Raw genomic sequence first — 24,749 nt, 5'->3', positions numbered from 1 at the left:
TAATCTAGCGTTTACTATGTCCTCACTCGGGTAGATAAAAGGTTATGAGATCGGACACTGCTCCTGTCCCACAACCTCTTATTCCCATTTTTCAGAGAAGGATATTGAGATCCAGAGAGGTTAAGTGACTTGTTCAAGATCACAGAGTTAGCCAGTGGTGGAACTGGGCTTCGGATCTGCGTCTTCAGGGTCTCAGTCCGGTTCTCTTTGCCCTACGCCATGCTCAGTGGGGAAACAGAGAAAGGTGAGAATGAAATTCAGGGCCAGGGAGGCGGCTGAAAATAGACATGTCTCGATTTCTGTCCAGTTTGATAAAGAGAGTCTGTCCTATCCATCCCCTCACATGGCGTTTGTGAGATGCAGACCTTAATGGATTCCCCAGCTGGAAGGAAAGCGGGGTTGGACACGGCTTGAGCTTCCCTCTCCCTCCTTTCTCTCCGATCCCTGCCGAAGCCCAAACCCCACTGGATGGACAAGCGGGCACATGTGAAGCGAGGGAGGAGCTGAGGCTTAGTGCAATAATGCTCCCAGGGGAGTCCAACTGGACGGAGAAATGGCACAGGCGGTGCAGTGAGTTTTAAATCACTGCAGGCTCCAAAGTATGTCTTCCCTTTGCAGCTTCCCTTCCAGAGATCCTGCCCCTACTGAATGTAATAGTAATAACCATAATGATGGTATTTTGTATTTGTTATGGCAGAAGACAGGACAATCTGGAGAAAATATATTCATAGAGTCGCTATGAATCAGAAACAACTCGACAACATTTGACAGCAATAATAATAATAAAAAATTGTTAAGTGCTTATTATTTGTCAAACACCGTTCTAAGAACTTGAGTAAATACAAACAAATCAGGTTGGAAGCAGTCCCTGTCCCACATGGGGCTCTCAGTTTTAATGCTCGTTTTACTGAAGCACAGAGAAATTAAGTGACTTGCCCAAGGTCACACAGCAGACGAGTGGCGGAGCCAGGAATTGAACCCAGGTCCTTCTGACTCCCAGGCCCGTACTCTACTCAACGTGGCCTAGTGGTGGTGATTGTTTGTGGGGGCAGGGAGGGAGGCGCAACTCTAGGGCTGCACCGCACCCTCAGGTGCAGGATGGGCCCAAGCCTGACATTGAGTGGACACTGCACGTTGAGAGGGGAACCTTCGGCACATGACCCCCTGCCCCAATCCTCCACACCCTAGCTGCTGCTGCACGGAACACAGGCTGGAGCCTCCCACTGTAGTAATAATAATAAAAAAGAATAACAACAATGATTACGGTACCTGTTAAATGCTTACTATGTGTCAAGAACTGTTCTAAGCGCTGGGGTGGATACAAGTTTACCAAGTTGGACAGTTTCTGTCCCACATGGGGCTCATAGTCTAAGTAGGAGGGAGAACAGGGATTTAATCCTCATTTTGCACAAGGAAACTAAGGCACAGAACAGTTAAGTGACCTGCCTGGGGTAACACGGCAGACCAGTGGTGGAGCCGGGACTGGAACCCAGGTCCAGGCTCTTTCCCCCAGGCCATGCTGTTTCCCAACAGTAAACAATAAACGGGCCTCTGCCCAGACACCAAGATTTGGGAACTGAGGACCTGCACAAAGGAATGGTCTCCAGTGCTGGTGGCTCACATACAGCCTGTCATTCTAATCCTGGCTCCACCACTTGTCTGCTGGGTGACCTTGAGCAAGTCACTTCACTTGTCTGTGTTTCTGTAAAAAATGGGAATTAAGAGTGCGAGTCCAATGTGGGCCAGGGTCTGTGTCCAACCTGAGTAACTTGTATCTACCCCAGCATTTAGAACAGCCCTTGGCACATAGTAAGCACTTGACAAGTACCATTCTTATTATGATTGTGTTCCCTCTGGGGCATGGGTGCAACAAGGTGCAGGGGTATTGCACACTGCAAAAACAAAACCCTCTTACGGCCAAAGCGATCATGAAGGTCATCGCTCTCCCTGCTTTGACAAAATACTGAGTCCCTGCTGAAAGCCTGGCAGGATCTTTCCTTCCAGCTAACGGAGGGGCTAAAGACCTTGGAAAAAACAATCCTGCTCATTTAATGTACTGTTCACGTCCTGCACAAAAGTCATTTTAAATACTAATGAATTCTCCAAGTAATTCTTGTGGGGCTCATCAATCTTCTATTCATTCATGTTAGAGTAAGTCTATAAATGGAAGGGCAAGATAAAACCCAGAGATATAAATTCATACATAATCTGTTTGCCCAGGACTGAAGTAATTTAGAGCAAAACTGTATTAAAGTCCCCCAAAATACTGAACTCTGAACATTTCCTGGGAGACGGCTGAATTCCATTAACTACTTGTATTTTTCCCTCCAAGTTAACCTCTAAGGAGTGCTCAGTGTTATCACCTCTCTGCCTCTCCATCCCATCCAAGACCATACATTTACAGAATGAAATTTGCTATAAATGCAACTGCCAGGAAAAGGAAATTTTAGTTGCTTAAAGTGATTAATTCACATCTGCAACCCTAGTCTCTTGGGTGAAATGGCAGTAAGACAAATCCATATAAATGATACCTTTAAAGAAAGAAATCATTTAAAGTGACAGAATAACATCTCTTTACAGGACGAAGAACCTGTAACCAGTGCCCACAGCAGAATATTAATGTCACAGTGAACCATGAATGGCAGCTATCTAAGATGATCTCCTACATCCCATTTGTTAGTAAAATTGATGGCTCCCTATTAGCAGTGTTGGGGAGAAGACTGACAAGAATCCAAGGAAAACAGCAGTGCTGGATAGATTAACCACCCCAATTTGCATTTACAATCTTTCACAATTTTTAAATCACACCAGCATAGAAGGGTGAGCTGATAAAATTTTTAACACAAAAAGGGTGGGAACATAATGAGAAATTACCTTTACGTTCATTTCGGGGAGGGTAGCAGAAGAGAGAGGGCATAATGGTGAAAAATCGGAGTAAGACTGGTAGTTTTTTTTATTTTAATGGCATTTGTTAAGTACTCGCTATGTTTCATGCACTGTACTAAGTGCTGGGTAGATACAAGATAATCAGGTTGGACACAGCCCATGTCCCACAGAGAGCTCACAATCTCATTTCCCATTTTATAGATGAGGTAACTAAGGGACAGAGAAGTAATCTGCCTAAGGTCACAAGGCAGACAAGAGGCGGAGCTGGGATTAGAACCCAGGACTCCCGACTCCCAGGCCCAAACTCTTTCCACTAGGCCGGGGTGCTTTGACGTTTTTTGCTAAACCATTGTTTCAATTCCTTAGTATCTTTAAAGGAGATTAAACTCACTAGGTGGTTTCAAGAAATGATTAGTCAGAGCTGAGCCTCTATGAGGTGGAGGCCTATCTGATCAGAGATGAGATCCCTGGGGTCAAGAATGACAGAGCCCAGGAGGCAAGAACGAAACTGGTTTTAAAACTCAGGAGTTTGGTCTGTTCGCTGCTGAATTCTCTGAACTGAGCAGTGGCTTCGCTCTCTCGAGGGCTGATACTATTACCATGAAAAAATCAATGCAGGTTTGGTTCAGATTTTCCTGCCTTTCTGCCCCACGCTTGAATCCAAGTGGGACATCTGGTTGAGGAAGCAGAACAAGGAAGTTGTGTTACGGAAATTGAAGTGGTTCAGGGACGGCCAAGGATGAAAAACAGAATCCAGCGGGCTATACTCTTGTCCTTGGACTGTTGCCCCTTATGACAATATGAAAACGGGTCCTGTTGCGATTCTCCATTTGATTCTAGCACTGAAGCATTCGGAGAGTTCACACATGCTAGGAAGAAACATGCAAGGTACACTGAAGCATTCTCAACACCCCTTGGAACATGGATGGAGGTTGTGAGAGACTTACATGCAAAGGATTCCACTTCCCAGCCTTCCCGGAGGGCACAAGGAAGAGAACAAATAAGCAACATAAGAAAAAGTCACAGGAATTGCTTCTGAGAACTCACCTGTTAGATGCCATTGGGACCACTGAGGCTTAGAAAAGGACCACTGAGGCTTAGAAATGGTGGAAGTTTCAAGGACTCCAACTGCTCAAAGCTATTGTTCATTTGTTTTTATGGAAATCCACAAGGAAGGCAATGATCCTCACCATTATTTAAAGTGATAAATGCCCACCCCCAAATGCCCTGAGTGGTCAATGGGAACACGACAAAGTATGCAATGGGTGCCCCTCTTAGAAAGAAGATATAAATTGCACTATTTAAAAAGCAAAATGAAATTAAAACACACAATAATGTCCCATCATCAGATCTAAAAACAGAAATACACTAGGTTGAGAGATCATTATCAGTGATGCAGTAATAATAATGATGGTATTTGTTAAGCACTTTCTTGGGGTCAAGTACTGGGTTAAAGTGCTGGAAGAGATACAAGATATTCAAATCGGACATTGTCCCTGTTTCACTTAGGAGGACTTAAAAGACTCTCTCGAGTAAAGGAAGGAAATCCTGAAAAAGTATAAATTTGGGTTATGCCAGCTAGAAATTACATGGCGTTTTGGAAAAATATCAGGTTTTATAACATCTGGAAGAACAAAAATGATTTGGAAGAGCAAAAAGAAACAATACTCTGTCAGCCTTTGGACAGAGTTCATGTTGTCTTACCTTGCCTTTTGAAATCGCTTTGCAGGCTATCTTAACGATCAAATACGACCAAAAGCAGTTCAGCACTTGAAGTAGTAGCAGTAATAAATTAAAGACCCACCAGGATGGATATGGTCCAACAATTTCCCAACTTTCAAATAGTGTTGTGTTTAATACCCTAAAAGAAAAGATTAAAAATTGTAAAATATATAAGGCAATTACATTTTTAAAGAGGTTCATTATACTACCTTGAGAACAAATAGCACAGATAACGATGCCCAACTATACGGAGGATGTAACTGGTTCTCTTGGCCAATAGTCAATAACATCTATTAGGCACTTAATGTGTGGAACACTTTACAAGGCACTGGGAAGAATCCCCGGACATTAGCTGACATGTGGTTTCTGGCCCACAAAGGACTTGTCAACATAAAAAGGGAGTGAGAAAGACAGCAGGCACACGGCAAAGGTTCAACAGCTAAATAAAGTCAGAACAGGGATAAAATGGACCAAATGAAGAATTTTAGTGGCCCAGAGTGTCATAGTTCTCTACTCAGCTGCCCTTGGGAATCATATGGACTGCCACTTGTTGGCTGTGTGACTGGGGGCAAGTCACTTAACTTCTCTGTGCCTCAGTTACTTCATCTGTAAAATGGGATGAAGACTGTGAGCCCCACATGGGACAACCTGATTACCCTGTATCTTCCCCAGTGCTTAGAACAGTGCTCTGCCCATAGTAAGCGCTTAACGAATACCAACACTGGAGAAGCAGCGTGGCTCAATGGAAAGAGCCTGGACTTGGGAGTCAGAAGTCATGGGTTCAAATCCCAGCTCTGCCACTTGTCAGCTGTGTGACTGTGGACAAGTCACTTAACTTCTCTGTGCCTCAGTTACCTCATCTGTAAAATGGGGATTAACTGTGAGCCTCACGTGGGACAACGTGATTATCCTGTACCTACCCCAGTGCTTAGAACAGTGCTCTGCACATAGTAAGTGCTTAACAAATACCAACATTATTATTATATGGACCTAAGCACAAAAGAAGGCCACAATAATTTGAATGTTCCCCATCTTGGATGTGGGGTGGGTGAGGTTTCCCATGAAGATGAGGGTGGGGAAGGAGAGGACTGTTTAGGTCCTCAGGCAGTCCTGCTCCAGAGACTCAGAGATGGGGCGCTGTGGGCTGCGTGTTTACACATTTCTGTCCACCAGTTCTGGTCTGCTCTCCTTTGCTGCAGTCAGTATTAAATTTCCTTAGAGACGGATCAAACTCTTCTTTTTTGGGGGGAAGGAGGGAAGAGGTGCAACGTGGATTAGTGGAAAGAGCACAGGCTTGGGAATCAGAGGTCATGGGTTTTAATCCCGGCTCCACCACTTGTCAGCTGTGTGACTTTGGGCAAGTCACTTAACTTCTCTGTGCCTTAGTGACCTCATCTGTAAAATGGGCATTAAGATTGTGAGCCCCACGTGGGACAACCTGAAACCTTGTATCTATCCCAGCGCTCAGAACAGTGCTTGGCAGAGAGTAAGCACTTTACAAATACCATCATCATCATCATCATTATTATTAGAGGTGGAGAGAAAAGATCAATAGAAAAAAAAACATTTCTCACCAAATCCAAGGAAATTATCATAATACTCTGAGAAATCAAGGTCTTTTGCTGAAACTATCACTAGTCTACCTGGCCCTGCTTCTCTTTCTCCACAGCTGCTCTCAGATGCGGTGCTTTATCAGACACCCTGTCACAGTGGGGGTCTTTCGAAGGGAAGTGTACATCCACCATCATTTGACTACAATGGCCTGCCCAGCTAGCTTCTGTCCAACAGAAGAGGCAGCCACATGCTTAAATCTCCTTTCCATGGCTGTGGGAATGACAGGTCTGAGTCAGGTTCAATCTTCCTAGCCCAAGAAGGGGCTGGGATCACAGTAATAATCTTTCCACGCACACAGTTCTACTTTTCAGCACAACAAATGTTTCAGCTTTTCCAGGGCGATGGGATTTATTCCATTTGAGTTAAAAAAAATATTGCAGGGGGAGCGAGTCACCTCCTGAGAGAGAACATTTTCATAGGGAAGAGGCTTCGGTCCATTACAGAAGAAGCACCTGCCATTATTTCAGCGTTACTTAGGGTTAGTGTTACACATTTCAGATTCAATGCTTTTTACAGTAAGAGAGGTCAGTGGTGACGTGCCTCATCAGAATTCAATAGCTCTGCTACTGGAAGACTTAGCGACTCTGTGATGCTGTTCAAAAGAAATGGGATTTGTTTGAAAAAGGGGTTGGCTGCCTATTGACACACTTGGGGAAACACGGTCACTGCCAAATGGATGCATTTTAGTGAGAAGCCGGGCAACAAGAATAACAGCAAAATATTAGGAATTCAGACAGCGGAGAGAAGCATTAGAATACCTTCCATTCTCTGAGAGCGCAAAAACTCCAGGAATGAACATACTGACTAAAAATGACATTTGTATTCCTGGTCCTAGCACCCTCTCTTCTGCAAGAAATGTAATTAGCCCCCTCCCTCCCACTTCACACACCACCACCTGTGTAATCATAATGAAGTAATAATAGCAAAAATAATAATGATGATGATGATGATGACAGTGGTATTTCCGTGGTTCAGTGGAACGAGCACGGGTTTGGGAGTCAGCGGTCATGGGTTCGAATCCCGGCTCTGCCACTTGTCAGCTGTGTGACTGTGGGCAAGTCACTTAACTTCTCTGTGTCTCAGTTACCTCATCTGTAAAATGGGGATTAAGACCGTGAGCCTCACATGGGACCACCTGATTACCCTGTATCTACCCCAGCGCTTAGAACAGTGCTCTGCACCTAGTAAGCGCTTAACAAATACCAACATTATTAACATTATTATTATTAAGTGTTCTGTGCCAACTATTGCTCTAAGCACTGGGAGAGAGACAGAAGATAATCAGGCCAGACAGAGACTCTGGCTCATGTGGCTAGGGAGAGGAAGAACACATATTTAATTCCCTTTTTCAGATGAGGAAATTGAGGCACAGAGAAGTTAAGTGACTTGCCCAAAGTCACACTCCAGGCAAGAGGCAAAGCTGGGGTTAGAATCCAGGTCCATCCCATGACTCTCAGGCCTGTGCTCTTCCACTAGGTCATGCTGCTTCTCAGTAATCGAATCAACCAGGGGATCATTACAAAATGAAAGCTCAAACCAAATCGAGACCACCATTAACAGTTTGTCTCACAACACTTACGGAAATACCCGTAATTTATTTTGAGGTCAGTCTCTCCCTCTAGACCGTAAGCTCCTTGCAATACTCCGGTGTATTTTACGCTCCCAAGTGTTTAGCGCAGTGCTCTGTACTCAGTAAGCACTCAATAAATACCACTGATTGATTGATTTGGTTATTGAAAATCACCAAGATGGAAAAAAGAATCCATTTCAGATAAGGCATGGAAAAATGAGACCGAATTGTGGATTTTGCAGGAATTTCCCTTGCAGCTCTTACCGGGTTATCTGTTCCCCCGAAAGGTGATAAACCAACAATGCCCAACTACTTCTATGGCCTCTGAATTATTCCTTGTCCCACCCTCTTTCATGGAGAAGCAATTCTCTCTTCCTCACAGTCCAGGAGAGTGAGGTCTAGGGCCTGAGCTTTCTTAGGCCCGACATAAGTGTTCCAATGAGCCATTAGAAATCTCTGAAAAGGTCTTTGGTTTTGCACCAAGGATTTTGCAGTTTTGTACAAACCAGATCCCATTCCACCCTTTTTCCCACTGCTCTTTGGCTCGGGCCGGAGAACACGGAATTAGCAGGGACGGTTTCATGGTGTCTTTCATTAGGGACAGCAGCACATAACCACTAGATGGTGCATTCAGCTTACTTAAAACCAAGCCCTTTTTCCTGCCCAAAAATGCGGGCACTCTATCGGCTCTGCTGCCCAATCTGCAGAATCTCAGAGCTCAAGCCTCAACCTCTTGGGACTAAAACATTGGAACAGTGAGGCTGCATTAGTTCCACTGTAAAGTTCTCCAATTAAATAACAGAATCCACTACTCGAGGCTAAACTGCCCTCAACCTACTGGCCCTCAAAGCCTCAGAGAGCTTTCCATACACACGGAGAGGAGAGAAGACTAGTATTGCTTATTAGTCAGAGATGTCTAATAGTTTATCGGAGGTAACTAATACAGCTGATTCATGGTCCTTCAAATGGTGGATGTATTGCAAAGTACTTTTCTCCTTGACTTTCATCTTCTAAACTGATATCCATTCCAAAACCACTGGAAAAATTATAAGAAACTCCTCTATATGCTATATACTATTAGAGCACTAAACTCTCGTTTACTTTTTTGTTAAAGGAATTCAAAACATAACATCGCAACATGAAATGAGAAGTTGTAGTGGGATGTTGAATCTTTGCAAGAGGCTGAAAATGTAAAAGCATTCTGTGATTATAGTGGTTTTTCAATTTCAGTGAACAATGTGCTTAACTTAGATCGGACACCAGCCTGCTTTTTTCATTACTGACCTTGTAACTTGACTTTTAAACTTCTCTCTCCATCAGAGTCTACTTCAGTCAATCAATGACATTTATTGAGTGTTTACTCCTCTAGACTCTAAGCTCGTTATGGGAAGGGAACACATCTGCTAATTCTGTTATACTGTACTCTCCCAAGTGCTTAATACAGTGCTCGGCACGTAATAAATGCTTAATAAATGACTGATTGAAAAAAATTAATACGACTGATTGCCCAACACTCTGCTAAGCACTTGGGAAAGTATAATGCAACTGATTTCTTTAAAATAGATGAAAGACTTCTTAATACCAAAATCTTAGCTGGTGGTAGAGAAACCATAACTTTTTCATCTGTTTTAGCATCTTGCATTGCATTGTACAATAAGGGGCTATGTTCCCAAGTGGTATGTATTATGGTTTAGTTGTAACCTGGGGTGTGCCTGGAATTTTAAATGTTTGTGCACCTGAAGAGACACTGTATTTTACAGATATGGCCATTTACACCACAACTGTAATAACCTACTACAGAATTCTGTAATGATCTCTTTGAAGTCTGATTATTAATTTGACCCAGGGTGCGTATGAGTGGGGGAAAGAAGGTTAATATATTTGCTGTAGGAGATGATAAATTAAAAATGCATTTACCAAACAATGTAAACAGAAATACAAAACAATCTCATTTGAAAAAGGATCTCTATGATGATAATAATTCTGGTAAACAGTAATTTACTAAAGAGGTTCCCTTTATGTCAATTTCAGAATGTGGCCCTCTACTATCTCTCTGGGATCCAATAATATCCCAAGACATAAAGCAACAAAGATGGTCAAATCTGTCAATTCGAATTATGCTCACTACTGGCCTACCAGGACCAAAGTTTCCTTTCTTCCAGGCTAAAACTTTTAATCAACATCTTTAGACCAGCACAAATCTCTCACACTCTTAAAATAATAATTATTAATTATGGTACTTAAGCACTTACTATGTGCCAAACACTGTTCTAAGCTCTGGGACAGATACAAGTTAATCAGGTTGGACACAGTCCCTGTCCCACATTGGGCTTACACTCTTAATTCCATTTTACAGATGAGGCAACTGAGGGCCAGAGAAGTGAAGTAACTTGCCCAAGGTCACACAGCAGACATATGGCAGAGCCAGGATTAGAACACAATCCCAACACTCATGCTTTCTTTTCTCTATCTCTTCCTCCCCTCTCCCTTTTCCACTTATTCCCCTCTTTGCTCGCCCTTATTAATTTATCTTCTTTCGCTATCCCCTTCCTCAAACCTAGATTAACACATCTGAACTACCAAAGACGACAGAGGGTGGGAAGGGGGCTTCTTATTCCTGAAGCCATTTCATCACTCAAATGAGTCAGGCGGTGATTACTGAAGACACAGCATGATTCATCCAAAGATTAAAAAGCCACCTAGACCTGACAAAGGACCCCATCATAAATTTAGTTGAGTATTTCTGAAATAGTGTGCATAAAGTTAACCATTAGTGAGAAGTGTCTTCCTTCATAGTGTGCTCACGCAATGCCAAAACGCTGACCATTTGTCCTCACAGAACCTGTTGAAGTCATGCTTTTAAAAGTGAATTTTCAAGTAGAATCTCCAAACATGACACAAGTGAATAACTTCCCCAGATCTTGTTAAACCAATCAGCATCTGAAAGGGTGCGTCAGTGGGGGATAGGGGTACTAGACACAAACCTTGCAAAGGACTTTGGTGCAGTCAAGAGGGACCATGAAGTGAATCAAAACTGGCTGCCAACTGAAATAATTAGCACATTTCCCAGATCTCCACAAGGTAAATCATCTTTTACAGGGGAATTATGTGCTGATATCATGGATAAGAGGAAGGCAGGGAGAAGTATTGTGTTGGACACCTAGGCAGTTATTGATTAGAACAAGCACTCAGGGGAGATGGCTAGCTAAGATGTCACAGAAAAGGTGCTATCAGAGTGAGCAAGAATTGGCTCACATAGAAGGAAAAAAAATCCCAGGAACATTCTCACTTAATGGCACTGAAAGCTAGTTATCAGGGAACAAAGTCAGGATTTTATCATATACGTAAGAGTTAACAGAATTTTATAAGACTTAGTTTCAGCATAATATGTACCAAATGGAAGTGAGAAAGGAAGAAGAGGAACTTAGATCTATTAATCTGCTCAAGCATGTACATGAAGTAGGTGGTACATGGTGTGTGTGCGCGCGCGCGCGCGCGTGTGTGTGTGTGTGTGTGTGTGTGAGAGAGAGAGAGAGAGAGAGAAAGAGAGAGAGAGAGAGAGAGAGCGGATGTACTAGTGAGTGAGATTTGAAGATTCCACCTCTTTACAGGGAACTGGAGCCTGTGGCCATGCAGGAGATGTCATTTTTGGTTCAAAATGAGGTCATTCAACAAGTGCTTATACAGTACTTTAGCAAGGTCCCTACTGTTTTTCCAGATGAATATCCAGATGCCAGACTGCATCTCTTCAGCGTGGCTCAGTGGAAAGAGCACGGGCTTTGGAGTCAGAGTTCATGGGTTCGAATCCCGGCTCGGCCACTTGTCTGCTGTGTGACTTTGGGCAAGTCACTTAACTTCTCTGTGCCTCAGTTCCCTCATCTGTAAAATGGGGATTAAGACTGTGAGCCCCACGTGGGACAACCTGATTCCCCTGTGTCTACCCCAGCGCTTAGAACAGTGCTCGGCACATAGTAAGCGCTTAACAAATAGCAACATTATTAACATTATTATCTCTTCAGAAAACTCTGAGCTTCAATTTCAGCAGCACCAATATGGGGAAGGTTTATCTCAGACAGCATCATAAGCAGAACTGACTGGGTCCTGTTCAGCGGTACCCCATACCAAAAGACATTCTGACCTACCATAGGAAGGCCGACATCCCAGGGTGCAACACCATCCTCTGGCTGATATGGTGTGCTGAAGCCTAACAACTCACTAAAGTACAGAATCCTAAAATGCAGTGTTTTTCCTCAGGGTTTTACAACAATGAATAGTATCATTTGGATCATGTCTTCCCTCTAAGAGTTAGCTGTCTCCTGTGATGAGACAGAAAAAAATCATTGACTTTTTTTTTTTCTTTGACTGCAGTACTTGTTCAGAAAACTGCTAATACGCTTTCCAGTGACCTCTCCTAAGATAGAGGGCTTGTCGGTGAGTTTTCTTTCTGCAGTGAGGGCAGTTTCTGATGGTTGACAGTTTCGAACACTGGGGGAACAAGCGGCACTGTGCGTCATGACTGATTATGTTTTCTAGCTCGTGTGCAACATGATTCACAAGGGGAGGACAGTAGCAAATACAGGCATCATATTTTTTTTTTTCGAGGAGCAACCTGGAGTGAAGATGGATGTGTCACCCTCATGGTGGTTAGGAATGCGGTGGGGCTAGAAGCCTGACTAGACCCAGCGTTGGGGTGTGCACGCTTGGCAGCTATAAACTGGAAGGGCTTTTCTATTCACCTGCCACTTTGGTGAAAGATGATTCTTTGGCTTCCTGCTGCAACTGGGTATGAATAGTGCTATTTCATCCTTGTTTGCCAAAAGTTTGAACAGCACAATCTGTGGGGGAAGCTTGTAATCTCAGGCCAGAAAAGTTTATCGGGGTGATGGCTAAAATGGCAAGAATTCTGAAACCTGCTCATTATGATGATTTTTAGCGTTATGGAAGAGGACGAGACTAACCTTAATTCAGAGTATCTGCTACTTCGGGGAGAGCAGATTTTCCTATCGAGGTTGGGCCTGCCTCAATTTCCAATCTTTAACCCACTTCTCTATTGGGAAACTTTTCTAAACGTTAACTTTACTCCATCTTCCTTCCCTCTTACCACAGAGTAGCCTTTGCCACCATCATTAACCCCTAAATGGTAATTACTCTACTACAATAACAATAATAATAATGTTGGTATTTAAGTGCTTACTATGTGCAGAGCACTGTTCTAAGCGCTGGGATAGATACAAGGTCATCAGGTTGTCCTATATGAGGCTCACAGTTAATCCCCATTTTACAGATGAGGGAACTGAGGCAAAGAGAAGCTAAGTGACTTGCCCACAGTCACACAGCTGACAGGTGGCAGAGCCGGGATTCGAACCTATGAACTCTGACTCCCAAGCCCAGGCTCTTTCCACTGAGCCAAGCTCAACTCAGAGAACTGCCAGCAATGAGATGAACATGCCAGCTAGTCTCGTGAGTGTGTCTCTAAGGGATTTTCAAATTCTTCTGTTTAAGTCCAAGTTCCTGTAGAGGCTTCTCCTTTCTTTGCTAAACTGTAGGTTCAAATCCTGCCATTCTCCTTTGCAGTTTTAGGGGTAGGGATCTAAAACCTGCTCTCCTGAGAGCAAAACTATTAAGTCTGCTTTTGATGACTCCCAAAGAACAAAGAGCAACTTTCTTCAAGGGTGTGTAACAGAAGAGGACTTCATTCTCATTCTGAATAATGGGTTCACGTGGTAAATGTTCTAGTCCTTGAGACAAATCTTGATATTTTGCAACAAGTACCCTTGGTCTAAATTGGCATGCTCTTCAAGGCTGAGTCACTGCACGACCAGGTTAAGCTTCTCACCCACCTCTAGGCCCCAAACTGCAGTCACTTCCTTAAGTACTCCAATGAATGGTCGCCTGCAATGGTGCTTTTATGCCTTTTTAAAAAAATATTGTTTATTAATCACTTACTATGTGTCAAGCACTACAGCTGATGAAAGAGAATCAGATCAGGCACAGCCCCTGTGTCCCACACAGGGTTCATCACCTAAGATACTGCTAGTACAACTTTTCACGGCATTTCTGTTTCTGAGAACATAATTATTCTGATGCTTGTTCAGCTCAATTTTGGTTTCATTTACAGCTTTTTATAATCTTGTTCAGTCAGATGGTAATCTGAACTCTTCTGCCCACTTTATACATGGCAGTAGTATTTAATGAATGTCCACTTGGTGCAGTGAACTCGACCTGAGTCCACACTCCCAACATCCACCCAGCTTTGCCTTTGTTTGGCGCCGCCCTGCTCCAGGGGCTTGGGTTGGAGGGCTTTTGGGCTTTCTGGGCCCAACCAGGATTTCACACTGCCTCCCTGAACCTGGGGGCCAGGTGTTCTATCACCTACCCAAATCTCTTCATCACCCTCATTATACCATAGTATCCAGCCCAGTCTCCAAGGGCTGCCATCCCTCCCCTTCCTTACCCCGCTGAAGAAGGTGGTCACCTTCAGGGTAACAACTGCCTGTGATGCTGCGGATGGCCATCAAGGGGAGAGCTAACAGCACACATGAAGCCTTCACTGCTACAGTCTCAGGCTTAGATCCAGAAGGGGAATAGGCATTCCCAAGCATCCAGTACAGTGCGATGCAACCAGTGGGCTCTCAATAAACACTACTCCTCTTAGGCGTCAACTCCACTGCCATAAGGAGCACTTCTGGGCACCCGTTACATTTCTTTGTCCACGTCAAAAAGGAAGGCCTTCAGCAGCCGTTGGAAGCAAGGGGAACTGAGCTCATGGGGTTGCTGAGCTCCTTTAGCCGTTCGGTTTTGCAGGCTTAGTTTCTGACCTGGCAGAGGGAACCTGTAAGATGGGTCTCAAAAAAGGCCATCTCCTGTGAATCTCCACCGGCGGCGCTCTGGGAAGACAGCTTAGCCGGCTGTTGCTCTTTTCACATCCCCAGCCCTTGCTGAGAGGCCCACATCATCAGTTCTCCCCGAGTGGACAGGCCAGCTGTTTCCCTCGCTCAGCGCAAGCTCTGGTTTGTGCGGCAGCAGGTGGGTGGGAGGTAGCAGAAAATCCAGCAGCTGGGAGCCGAGGGAAGGTTAAAGGGGAGGCACCCTGTCAGCCTGCGAGTTTCTGTAACAGCCCAGAGCAGAAGGCTCCAGTGAAGAGGGGAGAATAAGGACAAAAAGCAGGAAGGAGGCACAGATTGGGGGCGGGGCGGGGTGGGGTGGAGAGGAAAGCGGGGAGAAAGGCAGCGCTGAGGAGGCAGAACAGGTCAACTCTGGCAGTCCTGCAGACTGAAACTTTAGAGGTAGCCTGGAGCCTGCCCCAGGGCAGCACAGCCAATGAGAAGCAGAAAGACCTCAGGGGTCAATGGGGCTGCTTTGGGAGGCAGAGTCACCGGGACCCAGGGCCCTTATGAGATCATGTCATTGGGACAGTGCTGGCCTCAGGTTCTTCCCTACCCTTCCCCTAATCTGGAAAGACAGCTGGTAGCTTTGTCACACTCCTCCTAGCAGAGGAAACAATTCCCTCAGCTTGGCCAAGGGAGGACCTGCATATGTCTGAAAAGCCCAACCCCCTTCATTATGGCACATTGGTGAGTCCGGCAGTCACCTCAAGCTCTCCAGCTGCAGCTGCCACGTGCCCAGCCCTGTTCACTTGAGCAACTCTACCAACTCCAGTTGCCATCCTACTTCCTTTCTCACTCCCACGTGACTACATGATGAATTCATATCATGTGATGTTTGGCACACCAAAGCCACTGAATCAGCTCTGACAATCATCTTTATCCTTTCCCAGTGAAGACTACTAAAGGATTTGGTGTCATATTACTGCTCGGTCCACATTTGTCAGAGCTGGATCAAGAGGGCAACCGCATGATGACATGGGGACATCACCCCCTTGGAGTACTGGAGACAGACTATGGTGCCTGATTCACTGGGGCCTCAGAAACCTCTGCACGAGCTCAGTGTGCTACCTGGCCTCGCCACTCCTCTGGGCTGGGATTACAAAGCTGCCATACCAATTAGAAAGGAATCCAAACCCCATCTCCCCACAACTGACAGTCAATCAATAGTATTTTTTGAGCATTTACTCTGTGCTAAGCACTGCCCTGCTCACTTGGGAGAATGCAATAAAGTTAGTAGACATCAACACTGCTCTGAAGAGGCTTAAAACGTATCAGGGTAAATAGATACTAATGTAAATTCCTGGTATGGGGAAGCAATAAAGATAGCATATAACTGCTATAGGTGTAAATGGTAAGATTGTAAACTTCTTGTGGGCTACGAATTTGTCTACCAACTCTATTGTATTGTACCTTCCCATGAGCATAAGAGTACTCCACATGCAGTTAAGCCTCAATAACTACCATTAACTGATTGATTGACCCGGTGCAGTAAGTATTTAGATGATGCCAAAGGGCTAAAGGGGCAATAGGTGGAAAATAGATGAAGGAGGAGAGCATAATCAGAGAAGGCCCTCTTGGAGAAGAGAAGATGTAATTTCAGAAAGGCCTTAGAGATGGGGACAGCAGTGGTGTCTGCTGGATGTAAATGGGAGAACAAGCTGATTTCAAGCTGAGTTTGTTGCTGTCAAATAAATGACGAGCACATCTACTTAAGGACTACCCAAGCCTCACAAAAATCTAAAAATATCCCTGAAACCATTTCAAGGCAGTTCTTAGATTGCCAAAATGGTTGTCAGGCAGCAGTGCTTTGGTGCTCTGGTTCAAGCACTAGTTGGCAACAAGGTATTTCTGTGGAAACTGCTAACTGCCACTACTGGCACTGAGGCTGCAGGTCAACCGGGATTTCAACTACTTAACTAAAATAATGCAGCGGACAGGAAATTATTAGTGTCTGATGGCTGTAAAAAGTGCCTCCTGATCCAGCTGTCTGCTGTATTTAGTTCCACAGTGCTTCTCTGTTCAACCCCTATCTTCTCATCTACAGTCACTGTCCATGCCAGAATATCTGCAGTCACTAGTCTGAATGCTAATATTTCTATTCCTGCTGACAGAAATATTGACAACACAAGGTCAAACTTTCACAGTCACAGCCTAGCTTAAAAGAGGAATTTTCTTATACACTGCTGGGTGGAGTGGTTGTTTGTTACCTACTCCCGTACCAGGAAACAAACGTAGAAAAGGCACGGGCTTCGGAGTTGGAGGTCGTGAGCTCTAATCCTGGCTCTGCTACTTGTCTGCTGTGTGACCTTGGGCAAGTTATTTAACTTCTCTGTGCCTCAGTTACCTCATCTGTAAAATGGGGATTAAAACTGTGAGCCCCATGTGGGACTGATTACCTTGTAACTACCCTACCGCTGAGAATTTAGCACTGCTTAGTGCTTGGCACATAGTAAGAGCTTAACAAATACCATAATAATTATCATTATTAACCACCCCCAAAATTGTTCATCCAGCCATGCTTCTCTCAAAACCAACCAAGGCTGCCCAGAATTTCAGAGTCAAAGAAAAGGGGAGAAAGAAATCATGTTGAATTATTAGTACCAAGTCTGAAAATCTTATTGTACTCTCCCAAGTGCCTTGGTATAGTAACCAAGGGGATTTTAGGAGTCTGGCCTGATATGAAACCACAAGGACTGTGCCCTCTCCAATCTGGTCTCTGAACTGAGCAGCCTGTTTGGGGGCTCTGTGATCCCCATGCTTTGTTGCACACACTGATTTCCAAAGTTGTCTGCAGAAGCTATAGGGCTGCTTCCTTTTCCTTTCCCTTGTGAAATTTATCCCCATGGGCATGTTTCGCAGTGCAGTCTGCCATGGTAATTGGTTTTGTCCTGTTTACTTCCAAACCTTCAAGTTTAGCGAAGCCGTTAGGGCATGAAACAGTAAAAAGGATGCAAACAGCTTGCCCTTAGAAATGAAGTTATTAGAAATGTAGGGAATATGATGGATTAAATCTTCACTGAGGAAAACACAGATCCACATTAAAAGCACCTTTAAGTGGTGGACTAATAGGCAAAATGAAAGCAAATAGCACTACCCACCAAAATGCATCAGTATTTCACTCTTTAATTGCTATAAAAGAGATATTGGCATAAGGGATATGATATATGATATGCTATATCATTTATTTTGAATTATATATATAAATTTATATTTGGGCTAGAAACCTCCCCGCCTCAAGCCTCTCCTTTACTTCAGTCCACACGAGACACTATGCCTAGATCATCTTCCTGCAGCATTGCTCAACAAGTCTTCCACTCTTCAAAACTCTCCAATATTCACCCCTCTCCCTCCACATTAAGGCTTTAAGGCTCTCCCCTTCTTACATTTCAGCTTTCACTCGAGACCCCCCCCCCAGTCACATTCCTCAGTTTTCCCAAGGCCACTTTCTAATTGTACCCTGCTATCATAGAGCCTGGCTCCAGCCACTTGCTCATGCCGCTCCCCCAGCCTGGGACTGCCTTACCCTACAAATCTGTCAGGCCTCTGCCCGCTGCTCCTTTAAAGTTCTCCTAAAATCCCACCCTCTTTAACAAGCCTTCCCCAAATAATTATCCACACCCCACACCATACCGACCCAAAAGCCATCTCTTGCACTTAATGTGCTTATTTCTACCCAACCTCAGCACTAATGAATACACATATATTTTGACTGCAAATTCAATTTATTTATTCTGACCTTGACTTGAGACAAAAAACTTTTACCGCTGTTAGAATCCAGTCTCCTAGTCAGACAAGAAATGCAACTGGTGCTTCTGTTGCATCATTCCAAATGATCAGTACAGTGCATTGCACTCAGCGGGTGCTCAATAAACTCCATTTCTACTATTACTATCATCATGCGGCTGCAGGCACTAGCTCCCTCCAGCACTAGGTGTCAACTTTGCCTCCTGACCTGTTTCTCACACAATTTCCATATATGACCAAAGCAATTTTAAAATAACAAGACATGAGTGGTATTTCTAAGGTGGGACTTGGATGTCACACAAGAAAACAAGACAGTGCTGAGTTGATATAGATTAGATAAGACTATACTTGCACCACCTCAGCTCAAAGAATATAATCAATTTTATTGAGCACTTGCAAAGTGCAAAGCAGTCAATCATATTTACTTAGCACTTACTGTGTGGAGAGCACTGTACTAAGTGCCTGGGAGGGTACAACAGAGTTGGTGGACATGTTCCCTGCACTGTATTAAGTACCTGAAATTACCCACTACAATGAAACAGACCCAAATGGATAGTAATATTACCACTTTTGTAGACCTGATTAGTCATGGACCATATGCCTTGTATGCTTTGACTGAAAACAACTGAAACAATTCACATATAAGAAGAGTTCTGTCCTCCAGGACAGTGGTCATTTGAAATGATATGATAGTTTATACTCTCTGTCAGAAATTCTGTAGCTTCTCTCCTCTTTCAAGTTCTTTCAAAATTTTTACTGACTTATCCCGGTGACTTGTTTACACTTAGTTCATTAATTTAGTCTGCGTTGATGTTACTTTAATTTGATCCAATTTCTAGAGTTCTTTTAAACCTGAAGGACAGCTACATAATACGTACATCATGGAGGACTGGATTTCAGAATATTCATACTCTACCAAAGGACAATTTGTACGCACCACTAGAAAACATGGAGAAGGGGTACTTTCACGTCAATGATTAGTAAACTGTCAGTGCTCTTAATATATTTGCTAATCACCACCATATGTTATGTAATTTACTAGTGATGCACTGGAAAGAGATGAGGGCAAGTCATATCTATTCCTCTTTCTCAGTTCTGACGGTCTCCACTTAAATACCACCAAAGACCATCTCCACAGAGCCTCTAAATGCAACCTCTTAATTCCCCTCTACAAAAGCAACTATATTTAACTAAAGCCAGGATCTTATGGGTTTACACTGGTCAATCTTTCCTCGAGATAAGTGAAAATAAAATCTCTATTTCACTCTTCTCCGGAGGCCTGATCTAGGCCCAAGAGACAGACTGGTGTACAATATAAAGCGTTTTCACCCACGAAGACTCAGAGGCCTTTCACGAGCCAATGCATTTTTTGTACTTCGACAACAGAACCCCACTGAGGGAGGTGGAAAGGAAATGAGAACAGTGTGGCACCTTTGTGCCCAGAGAAGAGTCGTGCTCTACATGTGCAGAGTTCCTCTGGGGGAACGGGCAGGATCAATTGCACCTATGACAATGCACAGCATGCAACACCCATTTCTCTCCCACAGGCCTTCCTGTTAGATTGCAAACATGGAGACAGCTATGTGGGGCTCTGGAAAAGTACCTTCTCATTTGATTCTGACTGCAGAGATCTCAAAATCCCTTGGTACGCGCTCTTCAAGCAACTGTCAATGTGACAATGTCTTAAAGCTTAAGGAGGTACAAATAACAAGCACATATCTTGCAATGTGCAACAAAAAATATGCTTCAGGTAAGTACGTAGTGAATGTACAGGGAAAAGGTCATTAAACCACAAAATAGTTTTGTTCTGAACCTAATCTGAGGGAAATCAGGAAGGCCACTGCTGTTCCCTGGTCAGGGAAGCAGTCTATCAACTCTGTTGTATTGTCCTCTTCCAGGCACTTAGTGTAGTGCTAGGCACACAGTAAGTGCTCAACAAATACCACTGATTGATTAATTCCTCCATCCCCGTTCTTTCCCTTTTTTGGAAGTCTTTATCTAAGTTGAAAGTGTAAGGCTTTTTGTTCCCAGTACCCGATGTCAGTTACCGAAACATCTGCAGTTTACAATCCCTCTGAGGAAGATACTGTGGATATTGTAATCCTGTGTATTAGAACTGTGTATTCTTGCTGCCTCATTACCTTCAGGCTTCATTTCACCACCATTTTATTCTTTTTTTAAATGGTATTTGTTATGTTCTTACTGTAATAATGATGGTATTTATTAAGCACTTACTATGTGCCAGTCACGATACCAAGTGCTAGGGTGGATACAAGCAAATTGAGTTGGACACAGTCCCTGTCTCATATGGGGTTTACGGCTTTAATCCCCATGTTGCAGCTGAGATAACTGAGGCAGAGTGAAGTGACTTGCCCAAGGTTACATAACAGACAAGTGGAGGACCTTCTGACTCCACTAGACCACACGGCTTCTCTATGTGCCATACACTGTACTAAGTGCTGAGGCAGATACAAAATAATCAGATTGGACACAGTTTCTGTCCCACATAGGGCTCACAGTAACTTGCCCAAGGTCACACAGTAGACAAGTGACAGAGCTAGAATTAGAATCCAGGTCCTCTGACCCAATGGGCCCGAGCTCTTTTGACTAGACTAAGCAGCATGGCTCAGTGGAAAGAGTACGGGTTTGGGAGTCAGAGGTCATGGGTTCTAATCCCGGCTCCGCCACTTATCAGCTGTGTGACTTTGGGTAAGTCACTTTACTTTCTCTGTGCTTCAGTTACCTCATCTGTAAAAACAGCATTAAGACTGTGAGCCCCACGTAGGACAATCTGATTACCTTGTATCCCCTCAGCAATTAGAACAGTGCTTAGCACATAGTAAGTGCTTAATAAATGCCATCGTCATCATTATTATTAGTATAGGCTACACTGCCTCTCTTTCCACTAGGGGACCGGATAATGGAAAAAAAATAAAAATAACATCCAAAGACCCCTTGGAGGGGGAGAAGGGATACCTGAGTTTGAATACGTCCTAAGTCTGCCACCGAGAAGCTCTGTGGCTGGGAGTTTAGTACCATGTGCCTTAGTTTTCCTATAGTTTAAAGTTACACCATTTCACCTCCTGCTTTCCATCTCATACAAATGCGCTGGGAGAAAGTACGCTCATGTTTGCAAAGCTCTTTGAATCACAGCTCTTGTTCTACATGGAAATCCTGGACCTGCAACTTGACCCAACTACCAGCTGGGCCCAGTCTATGATCCAGAAAGTCAGGGCTACTGTTCTCCAGCATTAGCTGGAACTGGGCCTGTGTCGGGCCTACCTCAATTACTTCAGAAAAAGGACCTTATACATTTGAGGCCTATTTTTGTATTATCTTCTCTAGTGTGTCTCTGGGTTGTGTTTCTTGTTCCATGTGTCTTACTGTGTGGATTAGAAGGCCAACATAGCAGTTGAGGATGTTCAATCATTTGGCTGAGGTGCCATCCCTCTAAGCATTTGACTTTAGATGTCAGTGCCACAGACTCGATATTTGAAATAAGCTTAGAGTGGGGGAAGAAAAGGGAACAAATCAAAGCACTACAATATGGCTTGCCACCTTTGGTCAGTGTTACATAATTTCTAGGCTCCCAGAGGCTGTAGGAATGGTCCCACAGAACTTCCAAGAGTCAAAGTCCCCTACAAAGAAACCACACTTTTTCTTTCTGAAAGAGCAGTTTCATTTAAAGGCCGGCTTCTTTGCTTAGTTTATGTTACCATCATCAGCTATTTTTTTTTCCCCAAATGTAAGCTGCTTCTGCAAAATGGCTTATTCAGCCCAATTTAAAATTCCTTCATCTATGTTAAGCAGGCAGAATGATGGCTTTGATGAAACAAACATACTGGCTTCTTATAGAGCCCCCTTCTTGGAGTTGAACTCGGCTCCCTCTACTTAACCTGAAGACTCTAGGGACTCTTTTCAGTTTCAGAATTGGGATTTAACTCCCCCATCCCTCTGCTCAGGCGGTAAGCTAAAGACGAAAGAAATGCCAACACAGAAATAAAAAGGAGGCTTTGTTTCTGCTTCATAATATAGCTATCCAGAGTTTTGTGAATTTTGGCTGTAGTAATTACATAGCGCCAGGGTAAGGCGCATAGCTAATCTTAGATGGCTTAATAATGTTCAAAGCCAGAAATGTGACACAGCTCAAAGCCTCTTGGAGCATGTGCCAGACCCCAAACAGGGATGGGTGACTCTAGGATCCATGGCAGGATCATCTGAGCTCCTTCTCTTCCTGCTCCACTGTTGGCAGGTGCCTGTGCCCCCTCGCTTCTCCAGAGCAGCCACCGAGAGGCATGGAGAGGGCCTCCACTGGGACCAGCTTTGCCACCGCCAGGAATGATTACCTACCCCCATGAAGTGATTACCTACCAACTACCCCCATGAAGTGATTTTTGCCACCAGTTGTGCCACACTGGTGACACCCTCAGCCTGACCCCACACACCTTACTCAGGCCCGGGCCTGGAATGATGGTTTGGGCCATAGAGTAACCCGGCACCTGAAGGCTAAGCTTGTTCCTTCTCCCAGGTCAGTAAATTCAGAATAGCCATGCTGCCTGCTGACTGGAAGGGCCATCACGAAGAACTCTGATACCAGAAAACCCAATAAATCAACCAATCCATGGCACTAACTGAGCATTTACCTGGTGCAAAGCCCTGGTTTAGGTGCTTGGATGAGTACAACAGAAGGAAAATAGAAATTAAACGGTTTAAAATCTACTGTGGGACACAGATAAAAATTATTAACCCATAGTGAGAGCCAGAGGAAGAGGAAGAGTATAAGAGGAAATGGTTCCAACATGTCAGAATAAAATAGCAGAATAATTGAATGTACAAATATACATATATACATAAGTTCTTAGCTCATCCTGTTAGATTGTAAACTCCTTGAGGGCAGGGATCAGGTCTACTAGTTCTAATGCACAATTCCAAGTACTTAGATCAGTGTTCTGCATAGAGTAAGTGACCAAAAAATACTCCTGATTGACTGAGGGCAGGAATAAACTACATATGAGATGATTAAGGTACTGCAACTACATTGGGGAAGATTTTTGGAAAAGGTGGGATTTCAAGAGAGCTCTGAAAAAGGGGTGAGAGTTGAGAGGGCACTATGGTTGGGCAGTGTGCTTAGGAAGAATGGAGAGTGTGAGTTGGGAAGTAAAGAGAGCTGATTTAATGGGTGAAGAGAGCTCACATTTATCAATTGAGTACAGCATTATGTGCCTGCATTTCAATTAAACACATATTATTGTCCAATAACAGTCATGAAAAGCAAAAATGGGATCTGTGGTCATAGAAACTTAGTCCTGCCTTAGGGTGTCACCTGAGCATAAATATGCTTTGCTCTTTGATTGCTTGCTTTCATTCTTGAAGAGGTTAGCCTAATGGATCTCACTGGTTCTGTCATAGCATCAGGAGAGTCCAGAGACCAAAACTTCTTTTCCAAGCCTTTAGCCTTAGCTTCAAGTCTCTAAGGTCAAGTCTCTAGGGTTAAGTCTCTAACCCACTAGCCACATGATCTGGTTTCACAAATGCCCCTGCTTTTTTAGGTACTTCCAAGGAATGGTCCCAGTCTACTGGCAAAAGCATTGAGTTGTTTTTGTGTGGAAGAAATGGCACTGAACTGCAATTGAGAAACAGTGTGGCTGTAAATACTTTCAGCAAACATCAGTTGGGAATCAGGGCTTTCAACAGGGACCCTTGGGAGAAGGCCACATTAGCCTCGTGGAGAATTAGAAATGACTAAGGGAGAACAGTCTGTAACCTTAAAACCATTCATTCCTCTGCTGCCTCAGTAACTATTAAGAAGCTTTTAAAAATACCAAGTCATAGCAGTTTATTATATGCCTCTTCCCCATCAGATCAGAGTCAGAGTCAAAACTTGTCAGAGTTTTCCTGACAAGTATCAGTGAATACACCTTTTGCTTTAATGGTATGTGTTAAGTGCTACAATGTGCCTAGCTGGGGTAGATACGAGATAATCGTCGGGTTGGGCACAGTTCATGTCCCACATAGGACTCACAGTCTTAATCCCCATTTTACAGATGAGCTGAGGCAGAGAGAAGAGACGTGACTTGCCTAGGGTCACAGAGCAAACAGGCTACAGATGAAGAGTACCTGGGATTGAAGATGAAACAGAAGGGCAAGACTTGGTCTGATAAGGAGAGGAGATCTACAATAATGATAGTAGTATTTATTAAGCCTTTATTATGTGCCACGCCCTGGTTAAGTAGAGGAGTAGATGCAAAATATCACACAGTACAGTCCCTGTCCCAAATGGGGATCACTGTCTTAAGAGGGAGGGAGAGTGGGTATCTGTTAGGCCA

At 43.9% G+C, this 24,749-nt stretch overlaps 1 protein-coding gene across 2 annotated transcripts in view; it reads right to left on the bottom strand.

Moving 5' to 3' along the window:
• Positions 1–24,749, bottom strand: part of CERS6 (ceramide synthase 6) — a 195,089-nt gene that overhangs the window by 5,892 nt on the left and 164,448 nt on the right. The window contains exons 9-10 of one of the 2 annotated variants that reach the window (XM_007671332.3): positions 4,591–4,747; positions 3,834–3,857 (exon numbers count right to left, since the gene is read on the bottom strand). In XM_007671332.3, the coding sequence (XP_007669522.2) occupies positions 3,834–3,857; positions 4,591–4,747 (181 nt within the window). The remainder of the gene's footprint in view (positions 1–3,833; positions 3,858–4,590; positions 4,748–24,749) is intronic. The other variant, XM_029071823.2, reaches the window with a different exon arrangement.

Source organism: Ornithorhynchus anatinus, chromosome 9 (assembly GCF_004115215.2).
Source record: "Ornithorhynchus anatinus isolate Pmale09 chromosome 9, mOrnAna1.pri.v4, whole genome shotgun sequence".
Lineage (NCBI taxonomy): Eukaryota > Metazoa > Chordata > Mammalia > Monotremata > Ornithorhynchidae > Ornithorhynchus > Ornithorhynchus anatinus.
The sequence above is the reverse complement of the archived record's forward strand: the minus strand, read 5'-3'. Positions and strand labels throughout refer to the sequence as shown.